The following is an 18,770-nucleotide window of genomic DNA, read 5'->3' on the forward strand; positions in this document are numbered from 1 at the left end:
TCCAACTTCTCGCGAGACCACCTGGTATCAACTAGAGCTCCGGCCTTGCCAGGGCTCAAGCCCCACCCGCCAAGCTCCAGCCCCCGCACCCCCGCCTCCACGCTCGCCCCGGCGCAGGCGGACGCATGCCCCGCCTACATCCCCGACCCTGCACGGCTGTTTCCAGTTATCTGCTTCACGCTGACTGCGGTCTGAGGAAATGGCGAACCAGGTATAATCAGCTGTTAGGCTGGCTGAGTCCAAGAAAGGGAGGGAGAGGGGGAAAGCATGGAGCGGAACCTGGCCGCAGGCTTGAGAGGAGTCGGGGACGCGTGGGGCTTGGCCTGGAGCCTGACTCTGGCTGGTGGAGCTGAAACGCGGCCGTGGGGAGCTAGCAGCTCAGCAGGGAGGGAGTGAGGAAGCTTTGATTCGGCTCCTTTCGTGGCTGGATTCTGCTGCTTCGCGGGCAGCCGAAGCGGGATGGGGGTGGGGAGAACCGTAGAGTGGGGGCTGGGTGGGATCGGTATCCTGGTATTTGGGAGGTGGTTTAAGAGTCCCCACGTTTTGCGTACATAAAGTTACATCACTTGCTGTGGATCATACTTTCAGGTAGCAAAGCTGCAGCTAGAGCCCGTGCTCTTAACCCCTAGGTTGTGTTTCACCATAGTAGTTCATAATTGAGCTATCTTTCTGCCTCCAAGGACTGTACTTTGGAAGGCTTCGTAAAGTTTTGGAGCACCTGGGCACCAGAGCTTTCTACACACCCTACTTGAATCCTTTTGTAACACCTATGCAAAATAGTACCCCATTTTAGATTAAAAAAACTTGAGAGTTACAGGTTAGTCGCGATTAGTGGTCACACTAAGGATGGTGAGCCGGGGTTGCACCCTGTGCAACATACTATTAAAAGTTCCTGAAATACACATTAGCCAGTAAAGGCAGAAATATGCGAGTAACAGGATTAATCTAACGTCGCTGTTTGTTTTAATGCTTTACAAAGTTAACAAATTTTCTTGAAAGATTTGAACTTGAATAGAAATGGTAAAGTCTAAACGACGACCTTTGAGATTTAACAAGTTGGCAGCTGTTTTTCCTGTGATAGTTCAGATGTTGAAGTAGGGCAGTTGCCTGCGGATTTAGTGAGGCTTTGTTTTGTTTAGAATTGTTATTGAAAGGAAAACGTTAAACTTTCAGATATGCTTTAAAAGGGGGGAGGAGGGATTTAAAGCTTAGATTGTGAATGAATTATTTATTCTTGTTGCTTTAGATCTTTAGAATATGTGATTTCATTGTTAGTATTTTGAATTTTACCTTTGGAGTTTGGGATTTATGGTACATTGAGGTGAAAAAAGTTTCTAATGCAGTGTATAAATTTTTTATCAGCTCTTAATATCTACATTTTAATTTTAAAAGTGATTATTTCCAGCCTCATAAGTTTATGCAAGCCACTCATCCCTCTGCATAGGTCAGCTCTTCTTTTCCTCCACTCTTTTGTTCTCTTGCTACTAATGGCTACTAACTTACTTCTGCGAAGCTACAATGGCAACCCACTCCAGTACTCTTGCCTGGAAAAACCCATGGGCGGAGGAGCCTGGTAGGCTGTAGTCCACCGGGTCGAGAAGAGTCAGACACCACTTGAGCGACTTCACTTTCACTTTTCACTTTCATGCATTGGAGAAGGAAATGGCAACCCACTCCAATGTTCTTGCCTGGAGAATCCCGGGGACAGGGGAGCCTGATGGGCTGCCCTCTGTGGGGTCGCACAGAGTCAGACACGACTGAAGCGACTTAGCAGCAGCAGCAGCAGCACCTTGTCAAGGACTGTATTAGGGGCTTCATTTTCATATCCACAGCTCACAATCATTCTATATGTAGATATTTTATCTCTATGTAACTGTTCCTCATCTTTCATCCTAGTTAAAAGTGACACTTCCCCAAACCCACCAACCAAAGTTACACTGTTACACTCTTTCTCCACATTTTGCATTCTGTAGCACTTTGTGCCTCTCCCTTTAAATCACACATTTTGTAATTATTGGCTTTTAAGTCTACTATAATCTCAGCAGGACCTTTATTCCATAAACATGTTTCATAATCATTCTGTGAACTAATCAAAACCTTCCTCATGCACTGTACTATAGAAATACAATATGAGTCATGTATATAATTTTCACTTTTCTAGTAGCCACATTAAAATGGCATTGTTGGATTAAAATTTAACCCAATATATTCAAAATACCATCTCAACATGTAATCAGCATTTTTTAAATAGTGAGTCTTCAAAACCTGGGATTATTTTACAGGTACAGCTTATCTCAGTTCAAACTGGCCATTTTTCAAGTGCTCAAAAGCTACATGTGGCAGGTGGCTACTGTATTGCATAGCACAATTGAAAGGGATAGGTACAGTTTGTTTGTTTTTTTTAGATCCCCCATTCTGATTCTCTTCCTTATACCACTTCCCGCTGTGCAGTTTTACAGTAAACCAGTGTTACTTACACCAGCCTGAGCAAAAAAATTTCATAGGACACATCTTAAGCATTCAGAGCCCTTGGGCCCTATACCAGACTACTGAATCAGATTCTCTTGGAACCTGTATTCTTAACCTTCTCCTGCTTATGCGTTGTAGAGGGTCATTAAATATTTGATGAATGAAGCTTTTTTTTGGTCATGTAGCTTGCAGGGATCTGAGTTTTCCCCTCCCTCACTCCCCCAACAGGGACCCAGGCCCCAGCAGTGAAAGTGCTGAGTCCTAACCACTGACTGCCAGGGAATTCCTGAATGAAACTTCCACATGTGATCATCTCAATGAAAATTTTTTAATGAGTACTATTTATATAAAGTATAAACACATGCCAGGAGATTCTCAATATCACTTGGAGTTGTGTCATTGTGAATCGGTGATATACTAAGATTAGCATTCATCATCATCTAAATTAACTAAGTAGTTGTGATTAGTTCAGGAGGATAAGCATCTTGCTCTGTTTTCCCCCATTGCAGGTTATCAAGTGCAAGGCTGCAGTTGCCTGGGAGGCTGGGAAGCCTCTTTCTATAGAGGAGGTAGAGGTGGCACCCCCAAAGGCTCATGAAGTTCGAATTAAGGTAATGAAACATCTAAGGCACTGGAAGGGAAGGCCTACAATTAGGTCTCTAGATAGATGAGTCCTCTGAGGTCTACAGAGGAGAAATCCCCAAGGACAGTGTCAAGGAGAAGGGACTGAGAGTCATCCAGCCTTGGAATCCCGGCTCTCAGTCCATCCCTCTCACTTTTGCAGTGCTCCTCTCCTCTTTTTAGCTTTGGTGTTGCACTGAACAGCCTTCTCCATGGATCAGTGGATGAGTGCAGTTGATCTTCTGTAGCCTGGGTTTAGGGTGACTTTATAGGATGTTCCCCTTTCTGCTGATCCCATAACTTAAGATGTATTCTGAAGATTCTTTGGATTATCAGAAGAAACTTCAAATAAGATTTGGGAACAGGTTCCTAACTGACTAGATCAACAAGCAAGTGAAGCAGGCTTGCTTAGAGAACTTTAAAATGTACTGACCTTTGCAGACAAGTCCAAGGTTCAGGGGATTCAGTATTCCAACACCTCTTAATCTCTGCTGTGGCAAAGAAAGGGAAGTTACCCCTGGAGAGAGGAATATCGCACAAGGCAGCCAGCTGGATACTCTGGCATTCTACTCTGTACTTATGATGTAAAATCAGTGCTTTAAAGTAATGACCATTGAGTAAAATGAACCTTCTAGAAAAAAATAACCATTTTTTGCTGTGAATTGGAGTATACTTCCCCCATCCCACCTCCAGTTCTCATGCTTCCAGGGATCACATTTAACAAGTCGAGAAGCCAGGGCCAAATAATTTTTTCAGATTCTTTTAACCCAGGCTCAGGAATCTGAAATCTTTACAGAAATCAACCTGATTGTGATTTTTCTGCTAAAGAAAAAGTTGATCCTGGATGTGCTAATATGAGCTGTACAGGGCTACCAGTCTTCCCTGGGAAACTGCTAACAAACAGCTAAGAATGTTACATTGTAATCAGGTTTAAATGTGAGAAGCAGAAAAACGGATACTCCCAAGACTTTTCCTTTCTGTGCTTTTGGCAGTGTGAAAAGAAAAGAGATACTTGAAAGCCAGAAAAATTGGGATAAAGGGCTTATTTAAGCAGAAATTCTGTGTGGCTGCTCAAGAGGGAGTTGGTTCCAATAAAAGCTCTTGAATTTTGCCACAGACCAAGTAAGCTGGCATATGTCTTTTTAGAAATCTCATTCCCCAACAGTCAGGAGGAGGCCAGCAGTGAGATGGGCTCTCCCTGCTTTTGCACACAGGTGGTGTTCCTCTCCACACCCGCAGAAAGCACCGTGCCCATAACATGCCCTGGTTTACCTTCTTCTGCTAACATGTATCAAAAAGGAAAATAGATACACTTATGTTTCATTGCCTATAAAGGTACCATTAATTTTATGTACCACTAAGAAAATGCTGCCAATTCCAATTGTTAAGATGCCATCGGTGATGAGCACATGCTGATTTTAGAGAGGTTAAAATATGAAAGAAGTGTATCTTCTAACCAATAAAATATGCTGTTAAGTAAAAATGTCTCTCCTTTGACCTGTGTGTCACTCTGAATTGCATGTGCATACACTCAGACGCTATTTAATATCCTGTTAGATTATTGCCACTGCAGTTTGCCACACTGACGCCTATACACTGAGTGGGGCTGATCCTGAAGGGAATTATCCAGTGATCTTGGGACACGAAGGTGCTGGAATTGTGGAGAGTGTTGGTGAAGGAGTTACTAAGCTGAAGGCAGGTGAGGATATTTGAACCACTTATTTTACAATTTTGGCTTATTTTTATACGAAATTATATTTCTGATACACTATTCATTGTTTATTTTTGAATAAGTTACCGCCTAAGTAAGTTGTCAAGATTGATTTTATTCCTCATCTGGAAAACACAAATATTTGAGAGCTGTTTCCTTTCTGATTATGAGACTGCTACTTATCTGACATGGTTTTTGCCCAATTAAGCAAGAATTTTTGAAGATGCATCAAGTCAGTATAGTAAAGCACATGACTTCCTTGTTCTCCACTTACTGTTTTGAAAGTTTCATTTAGATAAAAATTTGAAGCTTGTTTTTTTTTTTTTTTTTTGCATAGTCAGGCAGTGTCTGATGTTATGTAGGTAAAGTTCTAGGCCTTAAAGTTGTTAACCTGCAAAGCTGTGTGAGTTGACAAGAATGGGAATTTGTTTAGAATCAGGTGCTACCAATTCAGGACAGTGTCCTTGCGTTCGTTTTCTAGGTGATACTGTCATCCCACTTTACATCCCCCAGTGTGGAGAATGCAAATTTTGTCTGAATCCTAAAACAAACCTTTGCCAGAAGATAAGGTTAGTGTCTTTTTATTTTATTCTTAAAACAAGAGGTAATATTAATCATGATAAGTAATTATGTGGCAATTTATACAGAGCGTTCTACGTGCATTATTTCATTCTGTCTTCTTGGCAACCTGTCATTATCACTGGTATCACTGTATTTTCATAGATGAGAAAATTTAGACTTGGAAATTAAGTGGTATGCTCAGCATCATCAGCTGTTGGGAGAGATAATGCAATTTTCTGAACCCATTCTCTTTCCATAATACTAGGGTAAATTTGCCAAAATAGGTAGTAAGGAGGGACATGGTTATGAAATTGAATGAAGGCATTTTTATGAGCCATTTTATTGTCCATGAAACCAAAGTAATAAAACTTAGCTCATACGGTTTTGGGAAGCCTCCAAGAGATAACATAACCCTTTGACAAAGAAAAGGTGGTTATTTTATTGTAGCAAGGTAACACACTTAACTTCTTTGAGGCATTTAAGATCTTGTGTCTGTTTTCCCCCTTTTGCCTCTTTTTTGTCACTGAAGTAGAACATACACATAATGAAGTAATTAAAGTGTACAAATACTAAGTGTACAGTTCAATGAATTTTTATGCTTATACACACCTAATAGTTATAACCTTCACTCAGATCAAGATAGAAAACCCTTCCAGCTGCCCACACAGTGCTTCATGTCCCTTACAGGTCAACACCTACCTCCCTCAAGGGTAACCACTATTGTTATTTTTCACTGTAAAACTTCATAGAAACAGAATTATGCAGAATGTGCTCTTTTGCCTGGTTTATTTCATTCATAATGTCTGTTGAAGTGGCCGTGCTGCTGTATGCCTCTGATTCTCTTTTGTTTCATTCCAAATATCTCTGTTTACCCTTTCTCCCATGGACATTCACATTGCTCCCCACTTTGACCCTGCTATGGTTAGTGCCTCTCGGAGCGTCCATGTGTGTCTCTTGATGGATATCTTGATGGACATCTATGCAACTTTCTCTTGGGTATTTCCCTAGGATTGAAGTTGCTGAGTCATGGCATATACTCCCACCCAGCACTATTTGGGAGATCTGTTAGTTTTTGCATTGTTTTCTAACGCCATTGACAAAATTAGTTTCTTTTTTTGGAAGACGAAATTGCATTTATTTTATCACATGAACACAGTTACAAAACTAGAACCAAAAAAATATAACTATAGTCATTTTGAAAGGGAATTCCAAACACTATCTGAAAGACTTCTGACATACCAAGTAGGATAATGGTTGTAGGCTTTTTTGTGGCTGTCTGTAAGCTTTTAGAAGGACAAGTTCTTTCAAAGCTTAAAATATATCCCATATCACCTTTTGTTCATGAGCCTCTTCTGAAAGCAGAGCAGTTTCTGACATTGAGAGCTAAGCAAATTTAACTTGCTCTCATAAAGATATAAAGGTTATTGGGGTAGAGCTTTGTCATCTGTTTGTTTCTGGTCGTATTTATGTTTCTCTCAAAGGAAATGTTCTTGAATCCACAGGCAGTTGACTTTTTCTTCATCTGTATATATTTTATTCATATATATTCCAAAGGTTTATCCAAGAGTGTACATCAAGTTCTAGGGTTTATTTTTATTAAAAGTAACCTTTTTATTAAGCACTCTGTGCCAGGCACAGTGCTAATGCTTACATAACCTCTCATTTGATTTTTTAGTAATCTCTAAGAAAGATGGTTTCTCTGATTTTCTAATGACAGAATGAAGGCACAGGGGTTAATTCACTTGACAAGGGCCACCTGGGATTTGAACACAAGTGTGTGTGACCTTCTCGAACTAACACCAAAAAAAGATATCCTTTTCATTATAGGGGACTGGAATGCAAAAGTAGGGAGTCAATAAATACCTGGATTAACAGGCAAATTTGGCCTTGGAGTACAGAATGAAACAGTCAGCAAAAATAAGACCGGGAGCTGACTGTGGCACAGACCATGAACTCCTTATTGCCAAATTCAGGCTTAAATTGAAGAAAGTATGGAAAACCACTAGACCATTCAGATATGACCTAAATCAAATCCCTAACGATTATACAGGGGAAGTGAGAAATAGATTTAAGGGATTAGATCTGATAGGGTGCCTGAAGAACTATAGACGGAGGTTCCTGATGCTGTACAGGAGACAGGGATCAAGACCATCCCCAAGGAAAAGAAATGCAAAAAGGCAAAATGTTGTCTGAGGAGGCCTTACAAATAGCTATGAATAAAAGAGAAGCGAAAGGCAAAGAGAAAAGGACAGATATACCCATTCGAATGCAGAGTTCCAAGGAATAGCAAGGAGAGATAAGAAAGCCTTCCTTAGTGATTGGTGCAAAGAAATACAGGAAAACAATAGAATAGGAAAGACTACTGAGCGACTTCACTTTCACTTTTCACTTTCATGCATTGGAGAAGGAAATGGCAACCCACTCCAGTGTTCTTGCCGGGAGAATCCCAGGGACGGGGGAGCCTGGTGGGCTGCCATCTATGGGGTTGCACAGAGTCGGACACGACTGAAGCAACTTAGCAGCAGCAGCAGAGATTTCTTCAAGAAAATAGGAGATACCAAGGAAACATTTCATGCAAAGATGGGCTCAGTAAAGGACAGAAATGGTAAGGACCTAACAGAAGCAGAAGATATTAAAAAGAGGTGTCAAGAATACACAGAAGAACTATACAAAACAGATCTTCACGACTCAGATAATCATGATGGTGTGATCACTCACCTAGAGCCAGACATCCTAGAATGCAAAGTCAAGTGGGCCTTAGGAAGCATCACTACGAACAAAGCTAGTGGAGATGATGGAATTCCAGTTGAGCTGTTTCAAATCCTAAAAGATGATGGTGTGAAAGTGCTACACTGAATATGCCAGCAAATTTGGGAAACTCAGCAGTGACCACAGGACTAGAAAAGGTGAGTTTTCATTCCAATCCCAAAGAAAGGCAATGCCAAAGAATGCTCAAATGACCGCACAATTGCACTCATCTTACGCGCTAGTAAAGTAATGCTTAAATCCTCCAAGCCAGGCTTCAGCAGTCTGTGAACCATGAACTTCCAGATGTTCAAGCTGGATTTAGAAAAGGCAGAGGAACCAGAGATCAAATTGCCAACATCCATTGAATCATTGATAAAGCAAGAGAGTTCCAGAAAAACATCTATTTCTGCTTTATTGACTATGCCAAAGCCTTTGACTGTGTGGACCACAACAAACTGTGGAAAATTCTGAAAGAGATGGGAATACCAGACCACCTGACCTGCCTCTTGAGAAACCTATGTGCAGATGAGGAAGCAACAATTAGAACTGGACATGGAACAGACTGGTTCCAAATAGGAAAAGGAGTATGTCAAGGCTGTATATTGTGACCCTGCTTATTTAACTTATATGCAAGTACATCATGAGAAATGCTGGGCTGGAGGAAGCACAGCTGGAATCAAGATTGCCGGGAAAAATATCAATAACCTCAGATATGCAGATGATACCACCCTTATGGCAGAAAGTGAAGAGGAACTTAAAGAGCCTATTGATGAAAGTGAAAGAGGAGAGTGAAAAAGTTGGCTTAAAACTCAACGTTCAGAAAACGAAGATCATGGCATCTGGTCCCATCACTTCATGGGAAATAGATGGGGAAACAGAGACTATTTTGGGGGGTTCCAAAATCACTGCAGATGGTGACTGCAGCCATGAGATTAAAAGACGCTTGCTCCTTGGAAGAAAAGTTATGACCAACCTAGACAGCATATTAAGAAGCAGAGACATTACTTTGCCAATAAAGGTCCAACTAGTCAAGGCTATGGTTTTTCCAGTAATAATGTATGGGTGTGAGAGTTGGGCTATAAGGAAAGGTGAGCACCGAAGAATTGATGCTTTTGAACTGTGGTGTTGGAGAAGACTCTTGAGAGTCCCTTGGACTGCAAGGAGATCCAACCAGTCCATCCTAAAGGAGATCAGTCCTGAGTGTTCATTGGAAGTACGGATGTTGAAGCGGAAACTCCAATACTTTGGCCACCTGATGCAAAGAACTGACTCATTTGAAAAGACCCTGATGCTGGGAAAGATTGAAAGCAGAAGGAGAAGGGGACAACAGAGGATGAGATGGTTGGATGGCATCACCGACTCAGTGGACATGAGTTTGAGTAATCTCCGGGAGTTGTCGATGGCCAGGGAGGCCTGGCATGTTGCAGTCCGTGGAGTCTCAAAGAGTTGGACATTACTGAGCCACTGAACTGATTGACTGTGTCTGTCTTTAGGGCCCATATTCCTAAGCAAGATGTTACATCAACCATTTAGAATATCAAAAATAATTTTGAAACCGTTGCAAGAGAGAAGATAACTTGAATCCATGGGGACTATTACACTTTTGAAATAGGCCTCCTAAGAAATCTGAATTAACCAGTTTGGACATCTGCTTTTATGTGCTGATCTGGATCAGTTCAGTTCAGTCAGTCAGTCCTGTCTGATTCTTTGCGACCCCATGATCCGCAGCATGCCAGGCCTCCCTGTCCTTCACCAACTCCCTGAGTTGACCCAAACCCATGTCCATTGTGTTGGTGATGTAATCCAACCATCTCATCCTCTATCATTCCGTTCTCCTCCTGCCCTCAATCTTTCCCAGCATCAGGGTCTTTTCCAATGAGTCAGCTCCTCACATCAGGTGGCCAAAGTATTGGAGCTTCAGCGTCAACATCAGTCCTTCCAATGAACACCCAAGACTGATTTCCTTTAGGATGGACTGGCTGGATCTCCTTGCAGTCCAAGGGACTCTCAAGAGTCTTCTCCAACACCACAGTTCAAAAGCATCAATTCTTCTGTGCTCAGCTTTCTTTATAGTCCAACTCTCACATCCATACATGACCACTGGAAAAACCATAGCCTTGACTAGACGGACCTTTGTTGGCAAAGTAGCGTCTCTGCTTTTTAATATGCTGTCTAGGTTGGTCATAACTTTCCTTCCAAGGAGTAAGTGTCTTTTTAATTTCATAGTTGCAGTCACCATCTGCAGTGATTTTGAAGCCCAGAAAAATAAAGTCAGCCACTTTTTCTACTGTTTCCCCATCTTTTTAGTTGCTTGTAATCTCTGCTGTGTGGATGCTGTTTTGGCTTAATGCTTTTTGAAGTTATATTTGCTCACAGTTTCATGATGGAATTTTTTTTTTTCTTTTTTAAAAAATTAATAAAAAAATTAATGTATTTTAATTGGAGACTAATTACTTTACAGTACTGTAGTGGTTTTTGCCATACATCGACATGAATCAGCCTCGGGCGCACAAGTGTTCCCCATTCAGAACCTCTCTTCCACCTCCCTCCCCATCCCATCCCCCAGGGTCATCCCAGGGCACCAGCCCTGAGCACAATGTCTCATGCATAGAACCTGGACTAGCAATCCACTTCACATGTGATAATATACACGTTTCAGCACTACCCTCTCAAATCATCCCACCCTCACCTTCTCTCACAGAGTCCAAAAGACTGTTCTTTACATCTGTGTGTCTTTTGCTGTCTCGCATATAGGGTCACATGATGGAATTTTAAAATCATTTTATGTGATCCATAAGTTGTACCTGTTAAAATTATTTCAGTACTCTTGACAGGTAATCTAGAGGGACATTGAATGTTGGAAAAGATTCGTAAGATTATAGTTCTTTTAAAAGTTTTCCTAATCAGGCATTGGTGAAAGGTGCTAAATTGATTAATGAATACATTAGAAATTAGAGTTTTGGTCTTAGCACAGTCTTCTAACTACTGGTCATCATTTAAAAAAATTGATTTCTTTTTCTTTAGAGTCACTCAAGGAAAAGGATTAATGCCAGATGGCACTAGCAGATTTACTTGTAAAGGAAAGACAATTTTACATTACATGGGAACCAGCACATTTTCTGAATACACAGTTGTGGCTGACATTTCTGTTGCTAAAATTGATCCTTTAGCACCTTTGGATAAAGTTTGCCTTCTGGGTTGTGGCATTTCAACTGGCTATGGTGCTGCTTTGAATGCTGCCAAGGTAAGTGTTGGCCTGGGTTTTAGATTCCACCTTCTAACTTCATACAGCAAAGCTTTGCTGAAGTAGTGAACTTGGCCCAACCTGTAAGAAAACTAATGATTTCGCTGACTCTTACAGAATGAGTACCTTATAGGCTGTCTTTAATGTTAGGTGGAGCCTGGCTCTACTTGTGCTGTCTTTGGCCTGGGAGGAGTTGGATTGGCAGTTATCATGGGCTGTAAGATGGCTGGTGCAGCCCGGATCATTGGTGTGGACATCAATAAGGATAAATTCGCAAGAGCCAAGGAGTTCGGGGCCTCTGAGTGTATTAACCCCCAGGACTTCAGTAAACCGATCCAGGAAGTGCTCATTGAGATGACTGACGGGGGAGTCGACTACTCCTTTGAGTGTATTGGTAATGTGAAAGTCATGGTGAGTATGCCTGGCTTCATTCCATGTGCTTATGTGTGTGTGTAACTGCCTTTTTAAATGTAATTTCCTTTATTAAGATAAAATATTGTTTTGTTTTGCAAAGGAGAAATCTTAAATTCTCGGATAAGAATGGTTGCTGAAAGAAGGGAACAATAACTATTGAACTAGACAAGGGAAAGATGAAGGAAAATGTTATTTTGCCTTTCAGTCTCTGCTGTATCTTAAAGTGCGTTTCATTAAATGAAAAGGCAAAACGATGCAGTTATAGAGAACATGGGCTATGGAATTAGATACATATCCACATAGTGACTCAGTAACCTTAGTAGACAACAAATAAAAGCTTTAAATCCTTTCAATTTGTGTTAATATTTAGCCAAATTAGCAAATTCTTTTAAAAGTACCTGTTAAAATTGTTCAATAAAATTAAACAACTTAATAAATACTTGGATCATTTTGTTGCCACTTTTCTAAAACAGTTCTCTGTACCACTACCCTGTCCCCCAGAAGTTTCTGGAGAAGTAGATATTCTTAGCAAAATGCACTGACTTCTGTGGTTTGTCTGCAGAGAGCAGCGCTGGAGGCCTGCCACAAAGGCTGGGGCATCAGTGTGGTAGTGGGAGTAGCTGCCTCTGGTGAAGAAATCGCCACTCGTCCGTTCCAGCTAGTCACGGGCCGCACGTGGAAAGGCACTGCCTTTGGAGGTAATTTGATGGATGAGGACATTTTCTTCTGTTATTTCCTTCAGCAGAATTGTAATCCCAATGAGTACTAACCCTGGGACTGGGGAGGTGCTCAGCTTCTTCTGAAACACAAGGCTACTTTTTATACCCTGAAAAAAAATACTAATATTCCATTAATGAAATAGCTGGGGCTAGGTCAGAAGCTGGATACAGGATAAACCAGGCCAGCCACCTTGTGTCATCTGGTAGACTTATATAGGTTATTGGCATTTTTTTACTCATTTTCCCAGAGAGTGCAGTGATCCCTGGATGTGATCATGCTTCTCTCTAAACAGTACTGATTTCAGCAGTAACCAGTCTGAGTAAAACTTTAAGTTAGACAGAGCCTTATAACAAAATGGAAAAGCTGCCAGACTGATCGTTTTTCCCTTGAGTGTCCTAAAAGTATGTGGTTACCTGGGGTTGCCAACTACCAGGAGAATGCTAAGAAATAGTTTCTCTTTCTTAGGGTCGCTCAGCTAGGGAAGAGAAAAGACATCAAAACATGTTTATATATCCCAACTATTGTGAATGAAGGAAACCTTAAGTTTTTAATAGATTTTTAAAAAATACATCCTTACAATTCTCCTAAGGAAAAAGTATTACATAGCATAAGTTTCAAATGAAATGACCTGCGTCTAACAAAGTGTCTCATTCCCTGCCTCACATCATGCCACATTTTTTTTTCCAAGGCCAGAAAATTGGGAAAGTATGAAAAATGAGGGATTTGGCCTAAGTTTTCCTTCTTTATACTACACAATTTGTCAAGGAAAATGTCAAGCTGACTAAACCCTCTTTTCAAAGCCTTAGACACTAGTATGCCCCACTTGAGTGTATTAGAACAGACTTGTAGAACCACACATGCAGCTCAGGGACATCAGCTGAGGTTCCAGAGCTATATTTGAGAATGTTCTAAAAATGTCTGGGAGACTGAGCCAGGGGGGTTGGAAGTCACTTCTAACTGAAGCCTCACCGAAACACATGTTTGTTGAGAAATAAGCTGGAGCCTTGGGGCCCCATGGGTGTTGCTAACACATGACTCACAATGTAAATAGAAGTTTTGGTGTAGGGAATAGCAGTAGCTGTAGTTGTCTGTTACCAGGAGATTTAAATGAGGGGGAAAAAAAAGGTACCAGTTTGGAATGAAAAGGTAATCTGTCGAGGATGTAAGGAGGGAGATTTGGAAAAGGGTCAGAAAGATCCCCTGGAGAAGGAAATGGCAACCCACTCCAGTATTCTTGCCTGGAGAACCCCATGAACAGAGAAGGCTGGTGGGCGGCAGTCCATGGGTTCACAGAGTTGGATACAACTGAAGCGACTTAGCACACACATAAAAGCTTGAAATATAGTCCAAAGAAACCCTAGTTTAAAAAGGGGGAAAGCTTATTTGTACATTTACTGTTTCTTTTAATAATACAAGTGAAAAATTGAAGGATCTGACTTTGTTTAAAATCTTAACATATAAGTAAAGGTCTTCTACTTTGCTTTTCAGTTCACAGTTTTTTATTCTGAGATGTTATCTTTATGTTGAAATTAAAAGCACAGAAATAAAGTCATGTATCACATCAATTTTGTTCTTCCTTGAATTTCATGATTATAGAAATTTTGCTGTTGTGGATTTAAATAATCTTGTTCTGAGACTTCTAGAGTTCTGTCCTGTATAGTTTTAAAATCTCCGTTAAGGTTTAATGAGATTTTAGTAAATCTTAACACAGAAAAAAGAAAAGTGCTCAAAAGGCATCTGTTTTTTTCTTAACTAAAGATGTATATTAAATTCTTCCTCCTCTCTAGGCTGATTTTGAAGTTTTTCATTCCTCTTTAATTCATGAAAAAATTCATTCTCTTAGATGTCTTTGTCACCTACTAAATAATAAGCATACTATAGAGATTTGTTGGAAAAAGTAATGAATAGATGTATGATTTCCTTTAGGATGGAAGAGTGTAGAAAGTGTCCCAAAGTTGGTGTCTGAATATATGTCCAAAAAGATAAAAGTTGATGAGTTTGTGACTCACAGTCTGCCTTTTGACCAAATTAATGAAGCCTTTGATCTGATGCATGCCGGAAAGAGGTAAGCTTTCTCTTTAGCTGTGTAGTATAGACTGCGGTAATGATTTGGGGCTTACGGAGGAAGTAGTATTTTTTTTAAAAAAGTGTTTTAGTGGTATTAAAGGATTCTGAACCTTTGTTTATTGTTTTCTTCTCTTACAGCATCCGAACGGTTGTAAAGCTTTAAGTTCAAAAGAGGAGAATTCTTCCATCCTTGTAACTAAGTCTTAGGGTCTGGTTGGAGCAGCCACATAAGCAGATAGGAGCTCTTTCAAGTTCACAGATTGTTAGATCTTCATTAACCTACTCTAAGCAATAATGTTTTGTGTGTAAATTCCTACATATGTCTAACCAAGGATAAGGCTAATACTGTCATAAATCTGTTTTCTAGTCTCTTCTTCACATAAATAATTGCTAGCTCATTAAAGAATATTTCTAACATAATAAAAGGAATGCCTGTGTATGTGTGGGAGTTGTCATCTGTTTTATGCTGAATTCATTCTCATGATTTCTCTCCCTGTCATCTTCATTCTTTAAAGGAAAGACGGAGAAGGCAAGGCAGTGGTGAGTGTATGCCGTTGTCTTCACTGTCATTGGTAACTTTCTTGTAACTTTTAAGGATCTCAGACCCATTATTAAAGAACAGATTTCTCCAGTCAACCGAAATCTGCTTCGGTGAGATTATCCTTTTTTTTTTTGGCTGCACTGGGTCTTCGTTACTGCACCAGCTTTCTCTAGTTGAGGTGCATGGCCTTCTCATTGTGGTGGCTTCTCTTGTTGCAGAGCACAGGCTCTAGGGTGCTTGGGCTCAGGAGTTGCAACACGTGGGCTCTATATAGCGTGCGAGCTTAGTTGCCCCAAGGCATGTGGAATCTTCCCGGACCAGGGATAGAACCCATGTGCCCTGCATTGGCAGGTGGATCCTTAACCACGGGACCACCAGGGGCATTGAAGATTATCTTCTTGAGGGCAGGTACCGTGCATTGATCAAACTTAAGAGTCGCAGTTCCTGGTATGGCATCTGGCCCATATGGAGCACTAGAATTCGTCACTGAAACTACCTTTTAAGTAGGTAGTTTTGTGTTGTTGATCCCGCTGTGAACTTATTTCAAGTATATGGAAAACATTTACTTACTGAATATCCAAACTGAAGCACTTATTTTGTCAAATCCTAACATTTTACTCTTCCAGACCACATTACCTTTCCTCTCCTGTGGTATAGTCAGCACCCAGAATCATGTTTATCACTCTCACCCAGGTTGCCATACTTTTACTATACATATCTGTACACCCGCCAGTCTTCATGTTGTCATACATGTTAAACCGGATGCTATCTTATTCTGCAGCTTTTCCACTCATTACTGTGTGGTTAATCCCTGTTGTGTATGATGCTTCCGTTCACTGAGTACTGTGCAGTAGTAGTCACCTATATGAACTACCATCATTTACTGTCTCCAACTGTGGCATATAATTGTTTCCCAAATTGTTTCTCTGCTGCTGACAGCACTGGTGGAACATCCTTGCACATCATGCTCAGTGTCAGTCATGTAAGATGTGTGTCACAGGATAACATTTTAAACCTTACTAGAAATTGTCAAATTGCTCTTCAAGTTCAGTTCAGTTCAGTCACTCAGTCGTGTCCGACTCTTTGCAACCCCATGAATCACAGCATGCCAGGCCTCCCTGTCCATCACCAACTCCCAGAGTTCACTCAAACTCATGTCCATCGAGTCGGTGGTGCCATCCAGCCATCTCATCCTCTGTCGTCCCCTTGTCCTCTTGCCCCCAATCCTTCCCAGCATGAGAGTCTTTTCCAATGAGTCAACTCTTCACATGAGGTGGAGTATTGGAGTTTCAGCTTTAGCATCAGTCCTTCCAAAGAACACCCAGGATTGATCTCCTTTAGAATGGACTGGCTGGATCTCCTTGCAGTCCAAGGGACTCTCAAGAGTCTTCTCCAACACCGCAGTTCAAAAGCATCAATTCTTCAGCGCTCAGCTTTCTTCACAGTCCAACTCTCACATCCATACATGACCACAGGAAAAACCATAGCCTTGACTAGACGGACCTTTGTTGGCAAAGTAATGTCTCTGCTTTTGAATATGCTGTCTAGGTTGGTCATAACTTTCCTTCCAAGGAGTAAGCGTCTTTTAATTTCATGGCTGCAATCACCATCTACAGTGATTTTGGAGCCCCCAAAAATAAAGTCTGACACTGTTTACACTGTTTCCCCATCTATTTGCCATGAAGTGATGGGACCAGATGCCATGATCTTCATTTTCTGAATGTTGAGCTTTAAGCCAACTTTTTCACTCTCCTCTTTCATCAAGAGGCTCTTTAGTTCCTCTTCAATGATGTACTCTGCATATAAGTTAAATGAGCAGGGTCACAATATACAACCTTGACGTACTCCTTTTCCTATTTGGAACCAGTCTGTTGTTCCATGTCCAGTTCTAACTGTTGCTTCCTGACCTGCATACAGGTTTCTTAAGAGGCAGGTCAGGTGGTCTGGTATTCCCATCTCTTTCAGAATTTTCCACAGTTAATTGTGATCCACACAGTCAAAGGCTTTGGCATAGTCAATAAAGCAGAAATAGATGTTTTTCTGGAACTCTCTTGCTTTTTTGATGTTGGCAATTTGATCTCTGGCTCCTCTGTCTTTTCTAAAACCTGCTTGAAATCTGGAAGTTCACGTTCATGTATTGTTGAAGCCTGGCTTGGAGAGTTTTGAGCTTTACTAGCATCTGAGATGAGTGTAATTGTGCTCTTCAAAGTGGTTGTCAGTTTTTGCAAATCACATGGGTATGAAATGACTAATTTGCATTTCCCTTAATTACCGAAGTCTTTCATTCTTTTGGTCATTTGTATTTTTTTTCTTCTGAGCTTCATTAGGTCCTGAAACCAGGTACCGTGGGTTTTTACTGGGTTTGAGTCCCAGCCAGGTAGGTTCAAGTCCCAAGTGAGGTTTTGGTGGGGTTCGAGTCCCAAGCAGGGTTTTGGTTGGGTTCGAGTCCCAGCACATGGGTTCAAGTCCCAATCTGAGGTAAATGGTTTCAGTACCTTTATTCATCAACTCTCAGAAAAGACAAGATTATGTGGTCAAAGTGAAAAAAGAAATCTAAGTGTACTGACAACATTCTTCTCCCCTCCCCTCTAACCAGAAGATTCTCTGCTCCTTGCCTGCCAGGCTTGGGCATACAGAGCGGAGGTGCCAGACTGAAGAAACCCAGGCAGAGGATGGATCCATTTCTGTAGAAGGCACACAGAGGAAAAGTCCAGGAGAGGAGGGGGCTGGAAGGAAGTAAAGGCGTCAAGCATGAGAAGATATTTGCCTTTCTCTGACTTAGATTACATTCCACTAAAAGTTATTACAAGACAATGGCTGTATTTCCCTGTGCTGTACAAAATATCTGAAATCGTGCAACTCTCACTGGGACTTGACTCCACAGTCATTTAGGTGAGATCACACACCCACCTGGTCTCAGGACTTAACGTAGCTCAGGTTCTTTTTAAGACTTCTTTATTCTAGATGCCAATCCTTTGCAAGTTTTATATTTTTAATATATTCTATATTTTAAATTTTTTATTTTAGTATGGTCAAACCTATCAGTGTTTTCCTGGTGCTGTTGTTAAGTAGCATTTAGGCTTCTTTACCCTGAGCAGAATAAAGCAGCAAACAAAAATGGTGCATAGTCTTAACATCCCAGTAATCCATTAACACAAAAATAAATGCATGAGGGCAATACATGCACGAGTTAGAACATTCAAATAGAGAAAATTACATGGGAAAGAAGAGTTAAACTTCCCCCTCTCCCCCAAAATTAGTGACCACTGATAAGTTTATGTATCTTCCCAGAAGTTTCTATGAATGAAATAACATGTATACATATAATTTATACAAATGAATACTAATTAACACTATTCTGTGCCTTTTTATTTTTTCCACATATATCTTAAGACTGTTTTCATATCAGGACATTGATATACATATCTTTGGTTGAATTGAAAGCATGTGCTTTTTGTTTTAATTATTCTTCTGATTGATGTGGCTTAATTGCTCCCAAAATGAAAATAGAAAATGGCAGTTATGTTCAGGACTTCTTTTTGGATCTTTGGTGCATTTGAAGGACAAAGCAGTATAGCTTCTCTCATTTTATCTAGAGGGCTAGAGACTCAGTAGGGGCCCAAAGGGCTCTAACCTATTGTCCTACATAAACTGGAAGAAGAGGAAATTGAAAC

At 40.8% G+C, this 18,770-nt stretch overlaps 1 protein-coding gene across 1 annotated transcript; it reads left to right on the forward strand.

Moving 5' to 3' along the window:
• The first annotated feature begins 57 nt into the window (after nt 1–57).
• On the forward strand, nt 58–14,994 carry LOC109560322 (alcohol dehydrogenase class-3). The gene is made up of 9 exons (XM_070791170.1): nt 58–211; nt 2,979–3,080; nt 4,648–4,789; nt 5,283–5,370; nt 11,135–11,354; nt 11,505–11,765; nt 12,331–12,466; nt 14,415–14,553; nt 14,694–14,994. Exons 1-9 carry the CDS (start codon nt 200–202, stop codon nt 14,716–14,718), a joined length of 1,125 nt encoding a protein of 374 aa, XP_070647271.1. The 5' UTR covers nt 58–199; the 3' UTR covers nt 14,719–14,994.
• Nucleotides 14,995–18,770: the final 3,776 nt, after the last annotated feature.

The sequence above is a fragment of the Bos indicus genome, chromosome 6 (assembly GCF_029378745.1).
Source record: "Bos indicus isolate NIAB-ARS_2022 breed Sahiwal x Tharparkar chromosome 6, NIAB-ARS_B.indTharparkar_mat_pri_1.0, whole genome shotgun sequence".
Taxonomy (NCBI): Eukaryota; Metazoa; Chordata; class Mammalia; order Artiodactyla; family Bovidae; genus Bos; species Bos indicus.